Source organism: Athalia rosae, chromosome 1 (assembly GCF_917208135.1).
Source record: "Athalia rosae chromosome 1, iyAthRosa1.1, whole genome shotgun sequence".
In the NCBI taxonomy this organism is placed as follows: Eukaryota; Metazoa; Arthropoda; class Insecta; order Hymenoptera; family Athaliidae; genus Athalia; species Athalia rosae.
Genome location: NC_064026.1, coordinates 25,590,174 through 25,611,076, shown reverse-complemented (window position 1 = coordinate 25,611,076; position 20,903 = coordinate 25,590,174). Strand labels below are relative to the sequence as shown.

At 35.0% G+C, this 20,903-nt stretch overlaps 3 protein-coding genes across 7 annotated transcripts; 1 reads left to right on the top strand and 2 right to left on the bottom strand.

Moving 5' to 3' along the window:
- The first annotated feature begins 4,478 nt into the window (after positions 1-4,478).
- Positions 4,479-6,908, top strand: LOC105685163 (protein takeout-like). The gene is made up of 6 exons (XM_012399021.3): positions 4,479-4,640; positions 4,853-4,945; positions 5,259-5,406; positions 5,721-5,863; positions 5,979-6,128; positions 6,211-6,908. Exons 1-6 carry the CDS (start codon positions 4,571-4,573, stop codon positions 6,360-6,362), a joined length of 756 nt encoding a protein of 251 aa, XP_012254444.2. The 5' UTR covers positions 4,479-4,570; the 3' UTR covers positions 6,363-6,908.
- Positions 6,909-7,358: 450 nt separating this feature from the next.
- LOC105685272 lies at positions 7,359-15,896 on the bottom strand. Of its 2 annotated transcripts, none has more exons than XM_012399240.3 (3): positions 15,710-15,896; positions 11,227-11,468; positions 7,359-7,601 (listed from the first exon to the last, which is right to left on the bottom strand). In XM_012399240.3, exons 2-3 carry the CDS (start codon positions 11,349-11,351, stop codon positions 7,436-7,438), a joined length of 291 nt encoding a protein of 96 aa, XP_012254663.1. In that variant the 5' UTR covers positions 11,352-11,468; positions 15,710-15,896; the 3' UTR covers positions 7,359-7,435. The 2 variants fall into 2 exon arrangements, with proteins under 2 accessions (XP_012254663.1, XP_012254662.1); XM_012399239.3 differs by having other exon boundaries at positions 11,227-11,410; positions 15,710-15,891.
- A 2,039-nt stretch (positions 15,897-17,935) lies between these two features.
- LOC105685235 lies at positions 17,936-20,897 on the bottom strand. 4 transcript variants are annotated; one of them, XR_007278448.1, is made up of 2 exons: positions 19,021-20,897; positions 17,936-18,787 (listed from the first exon to the last, which is right to left on the bottom strand). XR_007278448.1 is itself a non-coding variant. In XM_048655485.1 (2 exons), the coding sequence occupies exon 1, from the start codon at positions 20,224-20,226 to the stop codon at positions 19,084-19,086; it is 1,143 nt and encodes a 380-aa protein (XP_048511442.1). In that variant the 5' UTR covers positions 20,227-20,897; the 3' UTR covers positions 17,936-18,787; position 19,083. The 4 variants fall into 4 exon arrangements, 2 of the variants coding, with proteins under 2 accessions (XP_048511442.1, XP_012254598.2); XR_003150320.2 differs by having other exon boundaries at positions 17,936-18,784; XM_048655485.1 differs by having other exon boundaries at positions 19,083-20,897.
- Between the last annotated feature and the right edge of the window lie 6 nt (positions 20,898-20,903).

The following is a 20,903-nucleotide window of genomic DNA, read 5'->3' as shown; positions in this document are numbered from 1 at the left end:
AATAAGTTTTTAAGAGACTACGAATCCCTTACAAACCAGAGAATGTGTCATCGAGATATCTTCCTTCCTAACACATTGAAAATGCTCAGCTTGTACTACAAACCCAATTTCGAGTTTCTTGCGTTACGTGTAAAATGACACTAAATTTTTTGGGTGTAAATAAATAAATGTGAATTTATTATTCCAATTTAAATAACAACATAATTATTTACCATTCCACTGGCCCCAAATGCCTCATTGTCAGTCCACAAAACTCGCCTTCTTATCACATAATATACAGTTTAGCCAGGTTCCAACATTATACGCACCGTGAGTCCCAGCGTTGACACCGCAGGATATCTGGTTGCCTGGGATGTATAGAACAGATACGTCTATGAATTGCCCTTTCTTTTTACATAATCATATATGATCATACATGATGGTTTTCTTTGCATAATCCGTGCATCTATAGATAAACAATACATTAATGTTGTTTCAAGCTATATGCATCTCTTTAAAATTGAGACACCGATAGAATTACAATAAAACGTATATTGAATTATTCAAATTTATATCATTAACAGGACCGGTAAATATCTATCTTTTTACATAACAGAGTAAGATGAAGCTATTCATAAGCAGCTACTCACAAAGCCCTAGTTGAATACTTCGAGACAAGCTTTGTTAATTTTTAACTGGTCTATAGCCAACAATATTGTAAACAACGGACACATCAGACAGGTGTGTACTACTTTCACCCGTTACTCATATGTAAATATTACATCATAAAAACGAATCAATTATTGAAGAGCGATATGCTTTTGTACTTTTTCGTATATTTATAATCGATCAACAGATTCGTAAATATGACATATCTTTATTAAACTAGTCGAATTGATTAAACTATGGTATTGGTGTCTTCCACAAGAGACTGCTCCGCTTTACAAAAGCTTGACATTCTTAAATCTTGAAAATTGAGTGCGCGGACAAGAATATTCATGAAATGATCTTTGGAGTTTAGGAAACGAGTTGCAGCAATGGTCATTCGCAGCATATGACCAAGAAATTAAAGTACGAATATTTTGCAGACAATTGTGGGTATTCTACAATACTGCCCTTAGGGCACGTGAATAGAACATTTCTGCAATTTCCATAGTTGTCTACGCGTAATAAAAAAGGATTAAAGGGATATTGGAAAACACAAACTATTACCGCTATAATGAGAAAAGGTAAACACGTACCCATTATAAGCGATGATTTCGTAGACATTATAATTGGTAATTTCGAAAACAACTAAAAGATCTAGGAAATGAAATACCCCCAAGTAAATACTATGCCTGAAGCTATGAGAACGCTCGTGTCAGTACCATAATATTCGTCGATGTTCGAAATTTTGACAACAATTAGTCAACGGTCTGGCTTGTAATATTATTTTAGTTAGGCGAAAATTGTCTGCACTTTTTTGTCTGGTATATCAATAACGTAAACTCAATTTCGTCGAAACAGCCAAAATATTGTTGTCTTGTCCGAAATAATATGATTACGAGATAAACAGCCAAGAAACAAGTTGTTTAAAATTTTAGTAAATTCTAAAACTTATATCAATGAATTTTGGGTAAGGCATAAAAGTTATTTTTCAATTTTCATTAATCCATTACCGATAAAAATATATTATGCAACAAAATAATAACTGTTGTTCAACGACGCTGTAAAACTATGAATTGTCAATCAGACGAAATTTTCCGTATTCCAACAACCGAACAACCCAAAAGCCGACACAACAAAACGATGTTACCAATCAAACGAATTTTTTTTTCTATATTTCCTCTGAATCGCGAGCAGGATAATGTCAGATTGCAAATAGCGGAGAGGGATCTGCGAGATGATTATGCCAGAGCCGATAAAATCTTTGACCGTAGATATACATGACGTATGCTATCGTCCTTCAAAAAATCATATCTGTCACAAAAAAAATTCTATGCCAAGAACGTACCACATATAGAAAGATCACGGTGTTCTGACGACATTATACAGTGTATGAGATATTTTGCGAAGTCGATGTTCAATGATAGTGAATCTCATTAAAGTAGCGGTTGGACCAGAGAAATGATTTGAGGAAAAAAAATTAATTTTGAAAAAAAAAAAATTATTTTATGTCACATCTATGCGACGTCCTTCGGAACCTTTGAAGTTCACCGCTCCCAAATCTATATTATGTATATACTATATATCCTTGGGATAACATTTTTCTCCGGTCAATGGTAAAGAAAAAAATGCGGGTCAATTGATCTGTATAAGAATTATTCGGTGTTGGCATTTAAGACATGATAGACAGACACAGCTATTTTACCAAAATTCCTTATAGCGTGGTATTCTCTTCGATGCAGCAGCAAATCGCAGGTGTGATTACACAGGGTGAGTTTTTTCTAGTGACCACCGCGGTTATCTCTAAAATGGTAGATGCGTTAGGATAGTGCTCGACATGGATGTTACTAAGCCTGTTATACTGCGTAATAGAACACGATTTATCATGAATAATTTAAATTGAACGGATATTAATCCTCTCGTCATTCGTGAATCGATCTTACAGTTAATGTTGGCCACAAAAAATAAAATTAGCGACCACCGGACCGACGAGAACTGCAGTAAAGACCTTTTTCAGGAAAATGTAGACAGCCGATTTGTCATTCCTATTTATAAAATATCTCGTCACCCATTGATTTTTTTCACATTGACGTGCAAGTACTTTTTAACTGACAATTAGGTACCCTTTCGATTTATGCATGCAAGAAATAATACATCATCCTATTTAAAAAATCAAAGTTTACCCTCAAATGAACTTGATCTGGGACGCTAAACAATATCGAGTATAATATAATCAAATGCCTCCCTCAGAACCAAAAAAATTTTCTGAAACATTTTACAATATCGTCTGCCGTGGTGGTCATTATGAAAAAAACTCACTCTACCTACATCGGTTTACAATGCGCATGTCATTGATCGAGTCCGAATATCACGGTAACTTGAAATTCAACTGGGCGAAAGCAGAATGGTGATTAAAATAATGCCAGGTATTTCCTGTTCAATACAGTCTGCAATATGTGTCTTTGCATAATCAGACTCAAGGAATAATTTTCCGTTTCCTGTACTGATCGGAAATGCATTTTGTTAAGCTGTGTAACTCTGTGAGGACAAAATTCATACAAAAAAAGAAACCAACCGTTTTTCTACAAATAATGCGTCATAGGAATCATTCGATTTCCGTTAGATAACGTAAATTTTTCTAAAAATTGACGTCCGATACACCAAACCGACCGCGACGTTGAAGCCGTTTAATGACCGTGACTCTATAAATTATAAAATTTGCATACCCTTAGGTCTAATCCAATGTGTATATACAAGTGGTCTGTTTTTTACACCGATGGTCAAGATGTATCGTGATCAAGATTCGCGGCAGCGGATCTACGCCAACTTGTATCTACTCGTGAAATTTCATGGCCTCATAAAATTATCGGAGAAAAATAAAATTATTCTCATTTTAGAACATGTATATAATTTGAGGTATTTAATGACAAACGCTTCTTCGTTATAATAACCAGCTCTGCGAAATGCGATGTGAACGCGGAAAATGTATCTATTATATCCAAAAAACAACGTAGTTTTTAAAAATTGAAGAGCGGGTTTCATACTCTTGCCAATAAATACGGGGAACTCTGGACTCTGGAAAATTTGAATGAAAACTTCTGTAGCCTATCTCTTAGATCATGAAGATATATAATTGATAAATCGATATACCTATTCTGTTAATCTCACGCACGTAAAATTAACACAATAACATGGGAAAATAATCAATAAATATTTATTGCGCATTGTTATTACTACTTTTGGGTTTTGAAAAGTAGAAGTTTTTTTCTTTTCAACATCTAAATCGATGAGAAACAAGTACCAACGTTAAAATTACAATAAGTCGTTTTATTATAAAAATTTTATTTCTCGATTCTGTTATTTTGATAGCTTAATTCTAATTTTCGTTGCCTTATATGATATTTTATGCAATAGATATTTCAACTTAATAAAATGTGAGGATGTATCGTAATATATTGCGAATTTATTCCGTCGATGAATTCTCTTTACTTATTCATACATTATTATTTTTAACTCATGTTAGCGATTATACGGAAAAAACTAGTTTCATATTTTATACTTCCAGATGAGTGCTCGGTGGACCGCAATATCGATTCTTTTGACAAAAAACTAGTTCCGACTCTCCCGTGTAGACGGATTTGCGTGTCCTTCATGTGTCAACTCTGCTCCTTTTCGATCTGTTGTTTTTTTTCTTTCTTTTTCCATAGCCACAAAATGAGGGCCTGATCACCTCCACCTTCACCTTCATGTCAGCTGGCCAACGAGTTTCTTCTTTGCCTCGCTTCGACGCTCCGATAGCAGGATAAACGATCAGCACGATGGAGGTAAACAAAGCTATATAAAGACTTGTAACCGCCCGGTTCACGACCAGACATTTAATCGAAGTCCAACGAGTCGTTAGGCAAGTTTACATCGGTATTCTAATTGCCGAAATAGTTTGATAATCATGATGCATAAGCTGGTACTTTCGTTGCTTTTCTTGGCAACCGCACTAGCGATCGTACCGAAATCTCTTTGTAAGTGATGAAACATTACCGTTTCGATTAATTAAATTTTAATTAAGGAAAAATTGTGACATACTCATTTTGTAATTTTATTATCTTCTACCTGTGTAAAACAAATGTGAACTGTAACGAAGCGCAGATCATCCCTTAATTGTGTCTGTAGCAGAATGTTTCATTTCACTTCCCGTGATTACCTTAGTGCTTTACATTTTGTGTTTTTTCAGCGCCGGATTATACTCTCTGCAAAAGGAGCGATCCCGGATTGAATAATTGTTTGAAGTCGGCTATACAATCTGCCATTACGCTTCTCACTCACGGTAGGGTTGGTTTTTTATTATTTTCAATATCAGACAAACCTGATTCTCTTCAGTTACATTCGAGATTTATCAGTTAGGTAATTAAAGTTCGATAGTAGCATAATTATCCTGTTTCACCTCTGATGTGAAGAAACTCTTTCAAAACTACACCGATTAATCGTTCAACTCATGTATACAACTTGGGTCACTTAGTCGATGAATGTCATTCGAACGGATAATTAGCGGTCTGTGATGGAAAAATTTTCAGTCAATAATGCTTAGAGTAGACTAGGTATATGAAATGAAATACTGAAATAGTTTTACGTCGCTTCAGGTGACAAGCATCTCGGCATTCTGGCTTTGGATCCCCTTCGAATCACAAAATTGAGCATTAATCAAGGCACTGGACCAGTCGCTGTAAATCTTACCTTTTTCGATTTGGATATCGATGGAATACGAAAGATTACAATAGATTCAGTTGAGTAAGTAGATTTTACATTTCACGCCATATGTATATGTAGTAAATCGGTAAGTTGAGTTGAAGTAATTTTATTTTTTAAAAGATATATGAGCAAGTACGCACATTATTCTATTTGATTTGTCACGATTTCTTTGGAAAAAGACACGACAAATCAGTAATAATATTATTTGCTTTTCCGCTACAAATTGTAAAAATATACATAACAAACTGTAGACTGCCAATAAGTTATTCGGAATTGATCGTTGACCAAATATGAGCGGGTGTATCGTTATTGATAAATCGAGTGTTTGATAAAGTACTTTTAAAAACTTGTAGGGCCAAATTGGAGGGACCAAAGCCAGAGTTGTTTCTGAGAGTCAGCGCGGATCAACCTCTCATCCTAAAAGGGCAATATATGATTGATGGCAATGTTCTCTTCCTGCCCATTAGTGGTAAGGGAGACGCTCAACTTGACTTTGGTGAGTGAAGTTTGATTTCGACTATATCCGTCATATTTACGAATTAACAACTCAAATTGATCGTGTATGTAGCTTCAATGACATTTTATGAAAATCTTTTCCTATCTCAACACAGTTGGCGTAAACGCAAGCATTGATCTGAAGATGAAAAAAGTTAAGAACAACGGCCACACGTATGCGGTGCCACAAGAGTTGATATTCAGTCTAAACCCAAAAAATCTTATTATCAAATTGGAAAATCTTTACGAGGGAAACAAAGAGCTGGGTAAGTCACGGATTCTTTCTATCATTGTTCGTAATGAATTTTGAAAAAACAAATTTATTTTGTATGTTTATCAATTTTTTAGGCGACCACATGAACCGTTTTCTAAACGACGAGTGGGAGACGGTCTACGGCGAACTGCAAGATTCAATCCAAAAAGGATTTGCGGGAGCTGTCATAGAAATCATTACTCGCCTATTCACAAAGATTCCTTTCAACTCCATTTTCTTGAAATAATCCAACACAACTAAATTATCGGAAGCTGTAGCCGTATAGAAGAACACCAAAACTGAAAAAGAATTCGAGATGTGTTTTATGGTTGAACTATGAAGTCCCAAATTAATACTGAGTTTGGAACAAGCACTTATCGCCAACCCATTGTGAACGCCATTATACTTATCGGTTTTAATCAACGCACTCAAGCAGTTTTTTACAGATTAAATTAAGCTCACTTAGATCCACAGTTTGTAAAGTTATTGGTCGTAACCGGTTTGAATGCAGAGAGACGCAAGATCAAAATTATTGATAAATTTTATTTAAAAAATCTATCAATACGAGTTCCTTTTGGAGTCTACGGATAATTGTTATATTTGACTAATAGTGCTACCTGCAAGAAAATATTTGTGTATACCATATGTAGGTATACATGGAAATGAGTCAGATGCTGCAGTCACGTTACATGATCTAATTGTTGAACACATATTATTGTTATAAAATAAGATGTTACCTAATGTTAGTGATTATTGAATAAAATTAATTGTAATAAAAAAAGATATAATCCCACATGTGACTGATTTGATTGATATATTCATCATGTGTAAGTACATCGATTCTACGATGACAGCGGGTGCTCAGAAATAGCATTTGAGAACAGAAAAAAAATTTAAAAGAAATGCTGAACTAAATTGGGATTACTCAAGGAATCGAATTACTGATTTACGATCAGTGCTGAATCACAACGATTCGTACGCGGACCTTGCAGAGGTTCACTAACTGCACGGCATTGGTTATCGAAGGAAAGGTTGATGTCCGACCTACAAGAAAAATTTACGGGACAAATTAAAACAGTCTGGAGCGCGTGATTATGTCGATCTTATCTCTTGCTGTGATCTCGTTAAGCTGGGAAAAAAGGGTTTAGCACTGAATTTTCATTTAAAACAATCTATAATCCACGATCTAAATGACGTTATGCGGAACTTCGTGCAGTGGCGATTCATGGTGCATTGAGGGAGGTTTATGAGTAATATTAGTTTATTATAAATACAATATGTACAAGAATGAACTAATTATAAGTTCCAGTGCAAAGTGTATCAGACAACAACGATTGGCGATATCGTCGGTGATTTTTGAAGCGAAGGGATGAGCGGAGGTTGCGGAGGCGAAATGCATCTTAATCTTGGACAGCAACTGGGGTAGACTACGTCCTCGAGGCCAGGAATTATTTCACATCCGTCTATCTCCTTGATCGGCGTACACCTGAAACAATGAAATCCGTACGTTCAGTTTATTAATCGAACCACGACGAGTCTCAAAAGTTTCCAGTACTTTATTTACATCACATACGGACGAAATTTGAATCATACGTAATATTTTGACGCAGATGATATAACGTAAGAGTAATAATTTCAAATGTATTTACATTGATTGATTCATTTCTCAGTTACATGAAGACAAAAAAAAAATCAATATAGGATTTGCCATTGAATTTCTTGCACAAACGTTGAGCCTTAAAGGGCTAACAACCTGGTAGACTTTCCAATCTTTGTTCAGGCCATAAGACGTAAGTGTTTTAGACACACAGAATTGTTGCTCCCGAGAATATTTGTCGATGATTGGTCGAGTTGTCCATATGCCTATCTCACGTGTAAATACACTATGTACTTACCTTTATTGCATCACGTGAAATGCGTTATGCGCGAGTGCTTATAACTTATGCCCTATAATGCGTAACAAATCGACGCGCTGATCGCGTCTTTTTCGAAATTATGTAAAGCGGTGTGAGGATATTCGCGTATGAATTGCGTAGATTATGACGATAGGTGCAGAATAAATTACAAAAAAAAAAAGATAAGATGAAAGAAAAGACAAATTGTAGGGATGTTTATGAAACCCCGTATAAAACGTGAATTGAATTGTCAAAAACTATCATTCACATCCATCATATCGACTTCTAGACGAACGAATACTTATTCGTTAATAAGGCATGGCCTGCACACGAGCCGAGCGTCTTAGACTTCAGAGATTTGTTCCCGCGAGTGAAAGTTTATACGCCCCGAGAAATAATGGAAATTAGAAGCAATTTGCTAATTATAAAGAGAACCAGATTTAAACAAGCGAATAAGTGCATAATCGTGCCTCGTGTATAATATACATGTGTAAACGTATACTATAGGTACATATTAAATTCGTTGAAAACTTCGATGACGACCGCTTTCTTTTTAAATATTTTTACTACGTCAAATTTTAGTACAAACCGCCGCCATGTATACGTATAGGGCACGCGTATAGTATATCACCCTATGAGCACCTACTTTTTTGCGATAATTTCGTAACGCCATTATTAATTAGCTGCGCTCTATTAAGCATCTCGCAGTTTAGCATTCGAGGTCAGTATGATGATAAAGGTAGGAATACTTCATGTAACCCCCTCATTAAACTTTGTGTTTTCAAAAATCAACCCCGAAAAATTCCTCACTAAAAAAAATACCTGCAAAATACCCCGATATTAAAAAACGGATTTTTTCGATCTCCTGTTAAATTTCTGCTCCGGATATCGCAAATTTCGTGATCCGAAATTAGAAATTGTGAATCGCGCCAGAACTGTCGTTATAATTTCATGCTTACATTATAGTCTACTTATAGCGTTGATTTCTTGTATGGAAAATAAGGTACGATGAAATTAGCAAAATCTGCCGAGGCCGGCCCCGCTCCAGGCGAATCGTGCAGAATCTCTGCAACAGGTTGTCAGTTACGTGCGGGGTTTGATACAAACTGCGTACATACATGATCAGTAAATACACAGTATTTCAGGTCAATATGGCTGTGAACGTCTATAAATTGGTTGGAACTTGTTTTATACGCGAATATACAGCGGCTCCAAAACGCTGCAATTATAAAAATGTTTAGGTAAACTACTTTACAATTGTATAAAATTTTGAAAAATTTCATCTTTCATAAATCACATATTTCAATAATACTGCGGACAAGTGGGCATCGCGCAACGAAGCAATCATATGCAAAGTTACCTTTGCTTATACCATCTTATACGTACCTACTATACTTCAGACTTACTACCTATAATTCGACACGCTGCAGACTTTCAGATATCCCGGGGCGATAACTCAATGGCACGTTTGAACCATGAATATTTTTAGGATAATATACTAATGTTAACGTGTATAATAAATTATATATATTAACTCTTTATATTCCAAATCTTGAAAACATGTTCGATAATAGGCAGCTATCATCATCATCATCATCATCTCTTAATATCTCTACATACATTTGCAGCGTTCGTCTTCGCGAGACAATAAACTTATTTATACGACGCCAGTGCATGGCCTCAGGAAAAATCACACATAATAACCCTTTACTTGACTTATTTATTATCATACCAAGTCACACCTCTTCTGCGCAGGGTCTGCAGACGCATGATGATAATCTGCATGAGTGAAAAGAAGGAGTCGAACGGCACAATGAGCATTGCGGATGTAATATAATAATGATGATGATAATGATAATAATAATAATAATAATAATAATAACGATGATAATGGCTATAATTAGATGCTGCGGGAGGGCGCATGCAACAAGATGAGAGGGCAGAAGGTCGACTTATGAAGGTAATCCTGCAACGCGTACGTTATGCTATATCTATGGTTATAGTCTGCACAATGTATCTGCACTAGACGACTACGATAAAGGGGCTTTAGTGAAATTCTATATCGTATCATACACATAAACCTACGACATCCTCCCTTCCTTCTCCGCAGGTTTTATTAACGCATCAGCGAATTACTTTCTAGAATCTAGCATAGATCTTTCGGTAGCATATTATTATAATATACAAGACAAGATTGTCCGTCTGTACAAGCGAGCTGAACCAAACTCTTCGCTGAAGTAAGTTCGACCTGAATCAGGCCGAAGTTTCATTCATTGCCAGATCCCGATCGAAAAAATGCAATTTCTTTCTTGCGTCCGTATGTATACCTATATACGGTGCATCAAGAATTACAGAAAAAAGAATTATTCACATCGGATAAATTTTCAAATATATCAGGGCGATCCATTATTTAGAGGTAGTCCATATTTTTTATGATCATACATCGGAATCGATGAACTGGTAGAGGTATGTTTATTTACACGTGGTCAAAGATTGAGGCAATCGGATATACGAGCGAATACGTACTCGTGTTGTTCATATGTTACACATACCTAGTGGGATAATAATTGAGATTGTTCTTATTACCGTGAACCACTTGTTGCAATAATGCTAGCTAACAATAAGTATAGTAAATAATATAGTTTAAGAAGCATGACGGACCTTGAGCCCTATCCATGTACCATATATCAGGCATCTGCGCCGAATTCACCCAACCGACTGCCAAGGTAACTCAAGGTCTAGGAATGGGATATCGGCTGAAAAAAATTGAATTACTCTACGGTCCGAGGATAATAACAATGAAAAAACCAGGCGGTTGATCGTTATAATCATCTGATAAAACGCCGTTGTCACTTGAATAAAAAAAAATAGATGTCGTTTTGTCTTTAAATAATGAAACAAACTAGATTATTTGCGTTCATTGTTGCATATCTTTGTTATTAATTGGTGGAAAAAAAACGAAACAACATATTCCCTGAACTTGACACTAATTACGATACAATGATAAAAGCGTGACCATCGAAGTGCTGAGATTGAATAAGTTTACACACGGAAGAAAAGGCTTGACATGCGTTCCGCTCGAAGATTAATATATACCTACAGACGGAGGGTCGAATGATCAGTATCGATAATTTTATGTTTCCAAAATATGACGAAAGACGAACGAAAAGAATTAATCCTCCAAAAATTCTGTAACGAGTTCTCGAAACTACTGACCTCTCAACCTTGACAAGAAGTTCCGGTCGAGCGTCGTTCCTCGTTGAATGTCCGGATGACCTGATGCAAGTTTTGCTGACACAATGTTCTCCAGGCGATCGTCCAACACCTCCAGCCAAGGTCATTGTTACGCCCGGCGTCAAGATAGCCCCAGAATCAGCGTCGTAGCAGCTACCTGGATACTCTGCGAGCAGTCAATGATGCTTCAGTCTTGGGGGAAGGGGGTGATGATCACTGTACACCTATGGATGATGAAGAGGTGGTTGTACGACGCGGTTGGATGATTAATAAACAGAGATGAAAATTAATCAATAAGTTCAACAATACGAACACATCCATTCGATCTGATATTTTTTTTCTTTCAATCATATTTTCAAACTTTCCAGGTCTCATTCTAACATACAACAATTGTAAATTGCGTATGCATATTTAATAGGACAGGTTGTGAAAAAAGAAAAAAATAAAGATGATGTCTGACGAGATATACATATACCTCGTTACCTATAGGTATGTATAAATATATATAATGTACGTACATGCATTAGCAGCGTGTGCAACGATTAACGTGCGCAATGGATGAAAAATTGGCAATAAAACATGGCGGTATGAACAAGAAACTATACCGTATACTTTTCATACTGTTATATACCATGAGTGAGTGTATAGGTATGGTCGCGACAAGGTCCTATCCATATACTCTAACCGATGGGAACCTATCCATCTATATGAAATATAAAAGTGAAGTTTATAAGTGTGTCACTAAAGTCGAATGCCTATAGCAGTAGCAGCGACAGTAGCAGCAATGAGGTGAAATATACTTTATATAGATAGAAAAGAAATATTGTCAACGAGTAAATAATATCCAAACATACAAACTACAGTAAAAACGTAGAAAAAGTTCTAGAATACTGCTAATTACCAACATTAAGTAATGACTTCATATACCTGTGTATACATAACTCCTCCATAATTAGTTTAAAGTCAAATCAATATATTTAGTACATTTTTTGTACAGCTATAGAAATTTCATGAACATTCCGTACGAACTGCTCGTAAGGTACGAAAAAAAAAAAAAATTCGGCACAAATTAATCACATTCAGGTACATGCAAATTTTAACTCTTACAATTAGTATGATCTTAAAGTTTCCACTGAGTTTCATGTTTTGTTATACACGCTTGAGCTATAGCTGGGGTTGTATAATAGGATTTGAAAAAAAGTGTTAGGTGGTTAATGAGTCCGCATAAAGTATAGGTAATTACTACACGAATCATAACAAGTACGTACTTTGCATTTGACATAGCGAGGTGTATATGGTAATACGCACATAGTATACCTATAATAGATGATGATATCAAGTTTTCACTATTTACAAAGCACGTATCGAAGAGTCGATAATGCGTTTGTAATATACTATTACTTTATACCGCTTTTATTATTCATACAAATACCTAATTGAGTCGTTCGTTATTCGTAATTACATATTTCAATTACAATGCATATAAATTTAAGCTGAGAATAGAAAAATTATCAAGAAAATCAAATAAATAAAAAATCACGAGCAATTGTATCGATCTGCCAGAAGTAATTCTTCAATAATTGATTCCCAGAACTGCACCAGATTTATGACGATAATAACAATATTAATAATATGGTAGGAGAAAGAGAAATTTTTTTACGAAATTAGATCATTTGCGAGATCATTTGTATGTCATATACTTATACAACGCACGATTATAATTGAAAAGGAAAAAAATCACCTTCACAAACCAAATACGGAATTTTATTGGCACGGTGTCAGTGAATATAACATATGTCTTATATCTGATGTGAATGAATATTAATAACTGGGTATAAAACACCGGGTACCATTTTCACAATATAGTGAAAGTAGAGGCAGTGGAGATATATGTATGTATATAAGTATAGCTCAAGTTTCATAGTGTCCTATAGGTACGATAAATTCAAAAATTTTCATTTTATAGCTATAAGTGCTCTCAATTTTTTATATTATTATCAATATATCTATATGTCATCATATATAAATGATTGATAAACATTGGTATACATTTTTGTTTCTAATATATTACATTTGTTTAAAAAAAAATTCATATTATCTTCTTGCAATGATTATACTATCTAATACGTTGATTTCATTGAACGTGGTTTCTTTCAAATTCGTTTCTTTAATTCTTGTTTCGCTTGAGGCATAGAAAACTGTTGAAGAATTGGATTGTTTATTTGAAATAGTATGGTAGTAATTGCTCAGTCTGTTTCCGAAGGTGACCATCTTTGATTGGTGTCAGTTGATGACGTAAGAAATCCTGCACGTAATCCCTCACGCATAATCTTATATTATACGCACAAAATACGTACCCATGTCATGCAATATTCTATTCAACAAAATAACGGAGACAGTTTCAAATCATGTTTTTTATCTTGCACCGATTCGAGCATGAGATTTGAAAGCACGAAATAACAATATTATACTGAAAAACAAATCGGTGATGAATACATTCGTGTATCAGTTATACTAATTTTGAAAAATTGAAAAAAAAAAAATTAAAAGAAAAAAATGGCAAAAATAAAAAAAATTAACAATAGAATAAATGAAAATTTAAAGAATTATACCTCCGAGTTAAAGTCGAAAAACGTTCTCTTACAACGTATGATATTATTCATTCACGCACCTATCTTATAGTTGAGGTCAACGAAAATATAACGTTGACCATGAGGATGAAAAATCCTAATCTCTATTCCTTTTGTGCTAGACAAATGCTGTGAATACTAATATTAGGTGAATAGAATAGATGATAGACGATTTTGCATTCGCGGTTCATGGCAGGCCATATGAAATCAAAATTATCATAGAAAACCACAATGAACACGTGAACCTTGTACATTTTCGGTGCTATTCGCTTGTAGCAAGTTCACTTCGATCCTATTGAAAAAAAAAGGTCCGTCAGCTGGTATGGCTTCTTAAGCAAAAGTATAAGTATAACGTGATAATAATGCGCTTTCATTTTCTAATAAGGATTAGAGCTTAGAACGCGTACGTGTGATAAAATTCTTAGAGGGTCTTTTAACCTGCGCCGCGTTAACTTTTCTACAGGACAATCAACCAAACGTAATAAAAAATTCTGAATCATGCTGCACGACAAAAATTATACAAAGCCATCAAACTTACGTTGTTCTAAAATTAAGACACGTTGCCATATACATAACCATATTATTCATAATCATATGCATATTTATAAATATAGTAACAATACTAGTTAGACAGATATATAATAATGCCTGAATCGGTAAGTGCGACTGAATATCAAATACATCCTATCCACTATTGAATTACAACCGGTTATAACGTTCTAAGGCAGATTGTGGTAATTTGCGACAAATCTACGAGGTCGTAGTCGTGAATTCGATATATTTTAAACAAATCTCAAATTTCCCGGTGTGCTGTGCAAATATTTAGCGGTGCTTTCTTTCATCATTTCGCGATTAGAATGTTAAGCTCGCAATCAGTCTATTTTGACATAAGCATAGGTACATGTAGCTTTTTTTCGAAGGATCTAAACGGGACGTTTTTTTTTCTTTGAACTGTTGGATAAACTTTTGAAAAATGGAATTTTCTGAAACCCTCTTTTTGGCAGGATCACTGGTCTATGTTACACTCAAAGGGTTGCTTTGAGGGTAACATGGACCGTGAAGAAGAAGAAGGACATGATGAATGTGTAAGTGAAATAATAGCATCTGCAAGAGTAATGAGTGATATGAACATGAGTGCACATTAACGTATACGAGGGTTACAAAACGTCGTCATAATTGTCATGTATGACGACTGTCGCGATTGGTGTCAGTCTGAATTTGGTAAATTTTCAACTAACGGCAACTCTGTACTACTGCCTTTACGGTGTCTCGATTCAAATTTCCTAAAGATATGTTCTATACAATATATGTAGGTACGAAAATAATAAAGATACATATAGCGAATGATATGATGAGCAATGTCAAGGTGATGAAGACGCTGTTTAAAATTCATCAACATAGAAAGGTTTAACTAGCGAACTGCCCAACATGTTATATGCAAATTAACAAGACTTAATTATAGAATCGGAATGTTTAGCAGCGTATAGATGTTACAACTGACAGATGTTTAGGTTCTTGGAACTGAAAATATTATGTCCATCCGCATCAGTTAATTAATCTTATAAGAGATCAGAGCTACCCGATGATCTTATACCGTATACATATGTATATGAATAAAAACTCCGATGATCTTCTAAACATATTATGTCATCGACATAAAGTGCAAAAAAAAATTATACGCAAATCTGATAATTTCCAGAACATTTATACGAGTGCAAAATTACGCCCATTACCTACACCACGACTAAAACTTGAAACCCAAAGTATTGCCAATTTTTTTCAATTCCATGCATTGTTCGAACTTTTTTTTTTTTCATTCAGAATTTTGTACCTACCGGGGTGTATATCGGATTTGTATGTGTCGATCCAAGAGCGAACTGGCGAAATGCACATGGCGGCCAATGTGAGGGCGCAGAGGGAAGCCGAAGACCTTCTTCGCAGCATCGTGGTCTAAAATCAACTGAATTGTCGAACCGTCGACCACGTTAGCAAAGTGAACGCTAGACTCTGCGTCTACTGTTGGCCATTCTTCCGCTTCTCCCCACTATAAATATATTATACATTACTATAAGAATCAGACGTGATTGTTTATCGTAAAACATTACTTGTACAGTTGAACACTTGCATTGGAATCACGATGGCATTGCAATTACCATATACCGATGATGAATGACGATGATCATCATTTTTTATCACGATTATAAGCTCTGTTTTACTATAGACTTTTACCGCCCAACTGTTTTTCTTTCAATTGTCAAAATATTTCCACATGCGTTCAGCGTCCAAGAATGATTTCAACTTTTATTTGCACGTACAATTTGAGTTTGACCTTTTCATTCTACAACTTATCCTGTACACATGTTTTGTTAAACAATTAAGAGCGGAGTGATAGTTTATGTGTACAATTATTTAACAACAGCTATTATTGTTAGTATTATCATTATATTCATGCATATTCACATAGCATAGTCGTGCGACTTGACACACCATAAATTTTTTAGGCACAGACTGAATTTTATAGCCCGCGCTTAATTGACATAAAGCAACGCAAAATGATAAAAATAAAATGATATTGCATATACGATAATTCTTATGTATTAATATTCAGAGACTGCTGAGAAGTAATCTCGAAATTTACGATAACGAACACGATCGGATTATGCTCACGGGATTTGAAATCTTATGCATAAATCATATTATGTCTATCTCGTCCCAAGATCGTGTTTGCAACAACTTTAATACGGTTTCCGATTATTTACTGCTCATAGTTATAATTTTTTGGATGGCACCTATTCATCGCGATTTAATTCGGTGGTGGTGGATAAATAATTTGCTGAATGAATTCTTTATTTATGCGGCACTTCGTCTGATGGGAAACTTTTCTATGGCGATATATAGCGGTATTTTGAATATAACTCATTTATCTCAATAAATTACCATAATATCCTGCGTCAACGATATTGACCTTCGATCGTGAAATTTCGGAGCAGTAGGAAAACTCGTGGGAGATATGAAGAAATAAGAAAAACCATTCACACATACCTTCAAACTCATAAATGTACATCGAAACTTCACTGCGAGGTTGTATATGAGAGAATACCGTCATTTTTATCTCAAATTACCGCAAGTGGCAGTTCCGGCAGCTATATAGACCAATTTCTACGTTGTGTAGTATAATCGCAAGTGCAGTTTTCCCTGGGCATACACTATATTGCACGGACGCTTGTTATTGTTAGTTAGTACGCTCGTCCAAATTATTAACCGCGATGAGCTCTTCCGAGTTCTTATTTCAATTACGGTTGATTTATGGCCCCCTGGGTCACATTCCGGATTCCAGAAAGGACATAAAAATGCATTAGCGGAAAATGTAAAAGTGGAATTCCCATCGCCTTGAGTACCGACAAGGTGCTTGTACCGCAACCCTGCAATGAGTAGTTCCTACTTGAAATGAAGTATTCTTGGAGAGTATGCCGATAAACACCATAAGAACGTGCGCGCACAGAAGAATTATCAAATTTACATCGAACCGTAACTTGAGACAGCTAGACAGGAACTTCTGATCCAAGGACAAGGGCGTAAAGCAAGGGCAGTATAAGTAATGGGTTTAAATCGCTTTACGGAAAATCAAGAAATTATCGGGGTTAAGACATCTTTTAAGCTGGATGAAAATAATTCCAGCTCTTGGAAATTTTTATATTTTATCACATAGAAACAGCTATACTTTGCGTACGAAGATCAGACTTAAAAAAGCATGAACTATGATTGTGCTGAAATATTATTAATTGTTTAGAAGAAATTTGCGTCCGGTTGTTTTTTTTTTTTGGTTTGTACATATTTTTAATCAAAATAATGACGTCTAATTTTGATTACTATCATTTCTTCGCCCCAAAAAATACCGACAGGAATTCTGATTATCAATGTTCTGAGTACATTTCAAATAATAATTCTAAAGTTGGCCACGGTTACTGGTCACCGCAGCAGCACCTCACGGAATGGAAACGCCGCGAAATGAAAAATTCAAAAGTAATTCCATCATGTCTGACAATAGGAAACATTTGAAATATGTTCTGAATGAAATTTATTTTTTAAGCAAACTACAGCGTCTCTTGAATGGAAAATAATGTGGTGATACAACTACGAATGTTAGCTAATTTGTATATTACGATATTAATTAAATAGGTTTGTATAAGTTAGGCATATGATATAACCTTATGACTTTAATCACTGAGAGTTTCTATCAATAGCTATTAATGCTATTATCACATGTTTATTTTACAGTATGGTCATAGCGTAAAATCCTATCAATGTAGGAGTTATGACGGAATTTAAAGAAATTATCCATCAAAGTGCAAAGGATTTGGTTAACAATTCATAAAATACTCTGCAAGTTCAACATTTAGATAAAATGAAAGTTACAAGAAAAAATATTTTCAAATAACGGTAACACCACAAGATCATGTAAAGTTACATTTCACTTGTTATCAAAGCTTAATATAGCTGCATGATCATCTTCAAATTAATGTTTAAATCCAATATCTGTATCTTTTGTAAGGGGTGCCATCGTAAACTTAATAATGTTTTAGTCAAAGTTGAAATACTATAAATTGAGAAAATGACCTATGCGCAAGTAGGATGACTTAGAGTTTTGATAAATCTGAATAACTTTAATTTTTGTGTTGCGTATTTTTGAAATTATATCACTGACGAAAATGACAGGACAAAAATGAAGATTCCACCAACAAAAAAATTGAAATTGTAATTATAAAAGCATCAAATTAAAATATTTCTAACTACGTTAATCTTTTCATCTCATGTATCAACCATTTGAACAACTTTGTGTTTTCTTGTTTCAGGTTCATCTATATGTTCCAAGAATCAGCAACTGTTCTTCATCGTTGAGATGTTGGATTCTGCTAAAACATAAGTACAAGTTCCCAATCAATCATGATTTGCATTGTAAATACATTCCAATAATGAGGAAACCATTCCCCACGTAACAATCGAATTTGATGAGAAGTTCAACAAATTTCCACTGTATTTCGTTATTTAAACTCTTATTCGTCATGTAAATACAATCCATGCGATTTTCTTCAAAAAACTTTTCAAGCATCTACACAAGAGAAATTTCTAAGAAAAATCGATGTACCTAAAGTAAGTATCAGATGTACCGCTACTTATTTATGACTGTATTAAAGGTATTGGAATTACCCTAGAAGATTCTTGATTCAAGTTCCAATGTATGTGATTGTAAAGTAATTAAATGTTTTCCTAATACTTGTAGTCCGTCAAAGGATTTTTCGGCTCTGCGAGCATCATTTTCTGAGGCAAAATAAATGTAGCAGAACCGTATGTTAATCTGTGGTATAGTTTCAATGTCAGAAACATAGACCAAATCGTAATTGCGGAATACATGATATATGTCATTGACTCCAAGATTTGAATGAATATTTGCTATAATCACGTCATAGGCAGAAATAACATGCATTTCAGGTTCTTCTGCACTGGCTTTGTCTAGATAAGACGTACAGGCTATTAATGGTGGCGGCATATCAGTCACTGATGGTGGTCCCTTAATAGCATTGTTCAAAGGTGGCCACGACTTTACACGTAATGGGTTGGGAGACATGTCTTTGACTGATTTTTGAGATTCAGTGTCTTCCATTTGGTTTTGTGGGCTAAATGTATTGGAAGTCATGCCTCGACGTCTTTGTAATTCTGCAAATTTTTCGACAGTCAGATTCGATGTAATCACAGCTTTAGGTTCATCATTTGGCAAGTTTTGGGCTACTCTTGCACTTAATGGTTTCTTTACTGGATCAGCGTTGTTCGATTTCAGATAAATCTCTTCAGAATTTCTTTGATTAACATCATGAGCACCGTTGGAATAATTAGAAACCTCGTTTTCTTTGTCTTGATTCGAAAACTGCATATTTGTTTGATGTAGTGCCACGGTAGGACCATTTTCAGTTGTACCTGTTTGATGAGTATGTGCGTTGCTGTGAAATGTTTCATTGTTTGTCTGTTCATAGCCTGTGTGGTTTTTGTTATAATTATTGGGTTTGTGTTGCGACTGATCATTGTATTTCTTTTGTTCCTTGTTCTTTCGCCTCACTGGTTGCAATTGTATGTCAGGATGTCCTTTCATTGCCTGAGCACATTTTACCGCATCCTCTTTTGACCGAAATCTTACAAAACGGTATCCACATTCATGAGTACCAGCGCAATTTACTTGTAATACTTGGCCATACTGGGAAAATAGATTTTTTATTTGATCCACGTCCAATGCACCTTTGTTACGAAAACAGACAACACCGTCTCCACACGTGTTGATAACTTCTTGATAGTCCGACATGCTAAACCACTTGTTCTTTCGAGAATAAATACTTCAAATCATCGTACCAATCCAAGTTTGATCATTCCCAAATTTCTAACCCCAAAAATTTGAATGGCACGATATTTGTTGTAAATATTACAAATTTATAATTTTGGATAGGCTTGGATAGATGTATGCGCCAACGAGTTTAGAGCTAGAATCTCTGGTATGCGTCGTCAAAGATCGAACCGATCCATACGATTTGTGAATATTCAACAATTGTCATGTTTACTAATCGCAATTGAGAAAATCTGCATTTTTCGATAGATCGCACGAGTAATCGAAAGCCTCAGAAGCCCACAATTCCGCGACGAACCATCAATTATTGAAAAGTGGTTCCGATTCGCGACTTTTGAATGATTCTTGCATCGTTGTCGTAAATAATGTTCCCGGAGAAGGAATTAACTTGAAACCTCAAGTGTCTCAAAATGAAAAATCTTGCTCACTACTTTCACTATATTAGGTAAATTCACCAATTGTTTAATTCAAATACCCCAGAATTTGAAATTCTGTGTAATATCACTTGTTGATGGTTCGGATAATTTTGCCTTCGAATGTATTTGGAAATTGAATTGATCATAAACATTCAAAGATTTCAGTTTACTATTATCATGTTTTTGACTACTGAATTGAAAATTAATTATGTTCCCTTTGTC